Here is a 6,000-nt window from a genome sequence, read left to right on the forward strand (position 1 = left end):
CATCAAGCCAAACAGTGTCAAGACCTTTCAAACCTTGAGATCCCGTGACGTTTGCATTGTAGGCTTTGGGTTTGCGTGGGACCTGTCACCCCCTTCCTCTCTCCTCTTTCTCCCTTTTGGAAGGAAAAAGGTAAAATGGATGGGAATGTCTATCTTATGCTTTGTCCCATCATTGCATTTTGGAAGCACATGCCTTGTCAGGTCTCACAGGTTCACAGCCAACAAGGGATTTTTGCCTTAGGATGAATCCTTCTTTGAGTCTCACCCATATCTGATTTAGATGATACCTCAGTGGATGAGATTTAGCGTTGATGCTGGCACAAGCCGGGGGCTGGTGGAGTGAAACGAATGTATTTCACATGAGAAGGACATAAACTGGGGGGAGTGGGGTCAGGGGCAGAATGTTATAAACTGTATGTGTCCTCCAAAAATTCGTAAGTTGACATCTGACCTCCAAAGGGATTGTATTTGGAGATGAGTCTTTAGGTCATGAAGGCGGGGCTCTCATGAAGAGGATTTGTGCCCCGATGAAAAGAGGCCAGAGAGCTCTCTCTCTCTACCATGTGAGGACACAAGAATTCGGCAGTCTTGACCTGACCTTGCAGACCTCTTGACCTCAGAACTCCAGCCTCCAGAACAGCGAGAAATAAATTCCTGTAGTCGAAGCCATCCCATCCATGGCATCCTGTCATAGCAGCTTGAACGGACTGACCACCATCCGTAACAGGAGTCTTGGCGTCTGTCAGATTGGGCCGCCATAAGAGAAACCACACACAGCAGAGGGACAGCTCTGGTTTCTTTCTCTTCCTCTTCTTATAAAGGCACCAATCCTATGCTGGGGACTCCACCCTCATGATCTCATCCAAACAAGTTACCTTACAAGGGCCCCACCTCCAGATACCATCACGCTGGGGAATCAGTTCCCACATACGAGTTTTCGGGAGGCACAAACTCTCAATCAATCCATACAGCTCCGAACTATAAACTCTAGATTTCTCGTCTGCAAACCTCCTTCCATACGTTTTTCTCCTGTTGATCTGTCTTTACAGCGATGTGTATGCCAGGAGGATCCTGCCCTCGCCTGGCCCCCTCCTGCACAGCCTGGAGCAGAGCAGCCCTGGTGCCCCCACGGAGGACAGGTCTGTGGCCTTCTTCCCCCTCTGACTCCCGCGACAGCCCTGCCATGGGTGCAGTGGGCTGAAACCACCAGTTGGCTTCTCTCAACCCCAGCAGCCCCTCAGTGCAGTGGCCTCACAGACGGAGCCCAGGGCAGGCCTCCACCCTGGCATCCCAGGAATTCCCTGGAATCTCTCACAGATGCCAACTCCCAGAGCTGAGGAAGTGTCCCCAGAGTCACTGGGGCCCCATGCAGGCGGAGTTGCTTCACGTGCGTGCGTGCATGCTAAGTCGCTTCAGTCATGTCTGACTCTTTGCGACCCCAAGGACTGTAGCCCGACAGGCTCCTCTGTCCATGGGATTCTCCACGCAAGAATACTGGTGTGGGTTGCCATGCCCTCCTTCCGGGGGATCTTCCCGACCCAGGGATGGAACCTGCGTCTCTTATGTCTCCTGCCCTGGCAGGCGGCTTCTTTACCACTAGCGCCACCCAGGAAGCCCACATGTCCTTGTAAATTGATGTACCTGGGGCCACTAAAGGAACAGGAGCCAGCCCAGGGGCAGTTCCATGTAGCCCACCAGCCCCACGCAGAGTCCCCAGGTGGGAAGGGATGGAGTTGATAGGCCTGGCCTCAGGCTGAGCAAAGCTGATGCGGCCCCTACCCCCAGTGCGTGTCTCCAGTGCTCTCTGACTAGACTACCCGCAAGCCCTGCTTCACCCAGCAGGCCCTGTTCTTCTCCACAGGCTGCCCAGGGGTGAATTCCACCCCCCACCACCCCCCACTCCACCCCTACACCCCCACTCTGGACGGAAGGCACAACTGCAGAGCAGCCCGCGCCTCCCTGCCCCAGCTCTGCTCTAGCTCTTCTCGCTGAGCTGCAGTCAGAACGCCAAATATTGCATGAGGCGATAAGCAACCCTCTGCTACATACAATCCTCCCCACCTCCTAAGGGAGTGGATACTGTCCATGTCGTGTGGAGTGACGGGTGTGAGGATGGATGCTTGTCAGAGCCAGGAGAGCACCTCGTTTGAATTTCTCAAGGAGGATTTTACGTCTAGGGGTTGGATGGAAAATGAGAAGGGAGAGGGGTCTTGCATCTGTCCCTTTTTAAAGGGGAAAAGAAATCTCACTTCTTCCAAATCTTATTGGCCACAATCCAGTCACCTGACCACACATAGCTGCAAAGAAGGCTGGGAAATGTAGTATTCTGAATGTGGCAACTTGCTGGGCTAAATAGTGTATGGTTCTGTTTTTAAGGAGAGAAGGGGAAAGAGTTACCTCTGTCTCAGGAACAACTAGCTAAGGGCTAGCTAAGTGGCTCCTCCAGGGCCGAGATCATGGTCAGGCCCAAGGTGGGGAGGCCAGGGCGGAACTGGAACAACAGGGAGCTGAGAAAGCAGGAAGCTTCTGCAGGTTCCCAAAGCCTCAGGCAGGACCTTGCAGTCACCTCCCATGGGGGTGGGGGTGGGGGTGCAGTGGGGTCATGTCCTAGAGGATACAACACCTAAGCCGGGGGCTGAGGAAGGCAGGCCCACCCTAGAATGGGCTTGGTTTGTGTCAGTTAGAGGTGGGGCAGAGAGAGGTGGGTGTGAGGGGATGGAGGAGGTTCTGAAAGCTCCTGCAGCCGTGTGAAGGTCTGGGGACAGAGCAGGCCAGACCAGAGGCCAGGAGGAGCCTGGTCTATCAGAGAAACAGGGTGGCTGGAGTGCAGTGAGCAGCCTAGATCACACAGGGACGAGTCCAAATTTCATCCCAAGGCTGATGAGAAGCCACGAAGCGTTTGACCCAAAAGACCAGGCGCCATGTGCCTCGCGTGGGTGCAGGCGGCTTGCTGCAGGGGCTGCAGAGAAGCGGGGGTGAGAGCGGATCCAGCCACGAGCATGGAAAAGTGCCCTGGAAAGGTGAATCCCACGGCCAAAGGTCAAGCATGGTAAAGTGTGGTGTGTCATTGTCCCCAGCATCCCAGAGAGGCCAGTGTCGTCCGTCCCTCTCACAGGGGACAGCCAGACAGACTCCGACATCCTGGCCTTCATCAAGGCCAGACAGAACATCCTGCAGAGGACAGGTAAGAGCCCCTTCCCCAGCAGCTCCTCCAGGGCCCAGGCCATGGTCAGGCCCTAGGCTGGGGCAGGGGGAGGGGCTGCGTGGGGAAAGCCGGAACAGGGAGCTGAGGAAATACGAAGCTTTCGCAGGTTCCCAAAGCCTCGGGCAGGGCCTTGCAGTCACCTCCTACATTGCCCACCGCTGCCTCCTCCTGGAGACAGCCCCAGAAGGCAGCCTCGGACACACCGAGATGGGCCAAGGGGGTGGCCAGCCCAGGGGGGATCCCTCCATCCCCAGCTCTTTAGGATGATGTCTGGTCGCCTGTCCCCAGAGCCAGCTCCCCTCTGTCTGCCCACTCCAAACAGGAAGGGCTGACCGACGGTTTGGAACTCGTTCAACCCCCAGCTCGAAATCTTACTCTCCTGTTGGAGCCTGGTTCTTGCCAGTGAGTTGTAGGTGTGAACACCACTTGAAGGCCCAGGCCCGAGGACATGGGAACAGTCAGAGAAGAAATATGCGGTGTGTCAGGAGCTGAAAGAGAAAGAGAAGACCCAGCCTGGCCTCCATCACTGGCCTCCCCCACTTCCTCGTGGCCCCTGCCTTCCTGCACGGACAGGACTTCTTCCCTCTCCCTGGAGACCCGTGGGACCAGCCTCCATCCGGGGCCCCTGACCCCAGCCCTGCTTTTAGCCTTAGCCTCATTCCAGTAATCCAAAGGCTACTTGTCTGGCTTAGCATTGCTTTCACACGGCCACAAGGCACCAGATGGGTTAAGGTTAGGGCTAGGGTTAGAAAAATTTGGATTCAGATTGAGTAGTCTCCAAGCCACACACCCCCTCCCCCCACCCCAGTCATCCCCCAAATACTCTAAATGATACGTATCAGACAGACCAATACCAGACAGCCAGTCGGTAAATGAGCACTGTGTTTATTAGGCACCTTCTGTATGCTGGGCACTGTACCAGTGCTGGGGCCATATCAGTGAACAAGACTGAAGCCCTTGACAGGCTGGAAGGAGGGAGAGAGACTGTGAACACATCCCAGAGACATAAGATTATCCTCGGTGCCAATGAGAGCTCTGAAGCAGCTGGAATACGTGATGCATAGAGATCCGCAGAGAGATGCTTTTATCTGGGAGAGGGGAAAGGGGAGACTCAAAACTGAGGCCTAAGAGTGAGGATGACACAGCCATGTGGCTCTGGGGGCCAGGGTTCCACTCACTCTGGGAGGAGCAGCAAGGGCCAGCCCAGAGGGGAAGGACTCAGCTTGGCCACAGGGTGGGACAGAGACTGGCACGGCTGGGACGGGGGGCCAAGCCAGAGAGGAGGGCAGGATCCCACAGTCCTCCTGGGCTTGGCTTCTGCTCCAGGAGCGCGTGGTGGGAACTCGGGGAAGAACTGAAACCATAGCGTGATGTCATCTGACCAGTGGTTTGGAAAGCTCACTCCAGCCACAGAGTGTCGTGCAGGCCACGGAAGACCAGGAGCCAGCGGTTCTCAGGGAGGTACCTTCCTGGGAAGGTCCAGATGGCCCAGACTTACTGCCGCCAACTTACAGGACACGCGGGGGTCACAAAGACTTGTTTATACACTGAAAGGAATGGCCCAGGAAGGGGAGAAAAAATGGAGGGAGATTTATGATGTGGGAAAGAGGACCAAAATGCAAGAGAAAATTCTTTGAGGAAGTTGATGGAATAATGTCCAGGACATAAGTGGAGGGAGCATTGGTTCCTGCAGCTAGGAGACAACCCAACCCCCCAGAACAAATTCATAAAATTCAACCATCATTTGTCCCATCCAGAAGTCTACAAATAAGCAATATTTTAAAGTTCCATTTACTCAGCTTTTGTTTCACACATTAGCGACGTGACCCTGCAGCCCGCTCCAAAGAGAAAAGGCAGACATCCAAGGTCTATGGCGGGATGGCATCTTCCTGCTAACACCAGGCCGGGCTGGTGCAGAAAACTGGGTCAAAGACTGGGGCACTCTTGGTTGTTTTTTTTTTAACTATTTATTTTTATGTATTTATTTTATTTGGCTGCACCAGGTCTTTGTTGCAGCACGCAGGATGGTCCATTTTCATTGTGGCACGCGGAATCTTAGTTGCTTATGTGCACGATCTTAGTTCCCTGACCAGGGATCGAACCCGGGCCCCCCGCATTGTGAGCAGCATGGAGTCTCAGTCACCGGACCACCAGGGAACCCCAGCTGGGATGCTTTCATTATGATGTTTAGAGCAGGTTACCAGTTATATGTTTTCTTCATGAACATTATTCCGTGTGGCGCCCTCAACATGCCTGTAAGGCGCACAGAACCACAAGTGTGATCCCCCCTTTCGGCAGGAGAGGAAGCTGAGGTACGCCCCCCGCCACCCACCACCCCCAACTGCAATGGCAGAGCCAGGAGAACCCAAGCCTCCCGCGTGCTCCGCTGGGCCGAGCCGTCTGGAAAACCAGCTTGCTCTGGAAAACCAGCTTGCTCGCGGGTGTTTTCCCTCAGCCTCCACCCTCCCTGCAGCTGGGGAGCTTGGTTCTCCAAACAAACGGCAGCCTGGAAGTAATTCATCAAAACAAACACAAGTTCGAGGGTTCAGTTTTTATTCCCCAAGCGGGGGGAAATAATCCCAGGTTCTTAGTGACCACGGGGCCCCAGGGAAGCTGAAGACGGGGTGACAAAGGGCCCCCCTCTGGCCAGGTCGGGGCTGCAGAGCAGCAGGTGCGGTCTCCCCCGCCCCCAACGCATGGCAGATGGCCCCGGTCCACCACGCCGCACTGTCTACACAGCCCACTTATCAGGCCTCCCTGTGGGCAAACACATGGGCTGGGCCCAGGCACCTTGC

General features: G+C 55.3%; 1 protein-coding gene across 1 annotated transcript in view; it reads left to right on the forward strand.

The window, feature by feature from the left end:
• Positions 1-3,240, forward strand: part of KIF6 (kinesin family member 6) — a 417,940-nt gene extending 414,700 nt beyond the window's left edge. The window contains exons 20-21 of the mRNA XM_052648206.1: positions 1,050-1,139; positions 3,078-3,240. Of these exons, the coding sequence (XP_052504166.1) occupies positions 1,050-1,139; positions 3,078-3,240 (253 nt within the window). The remainder of the gene's footprint in view (positions 1-1,049; positions 1,140-3,077) is intronic.
• The last annotated feature ends 2,760 nt before the right edge of the window (positions 3,241-6,000 follow it).

Source organism: Budorcas taxicolor, chromosome 11, assembly GCF_023091745.1.
Source record: "Budorcas taxicolor isolate Tak-1 chromosome 11, Takin1.1, whole genome shotgun sequence".
Taxonomy (NCBI): Eukaryota; Metazoa; Chordata; class Mammalia; order Artiodactyla; family Bovidae; genus Budorcas; species Budorcas taxicolor.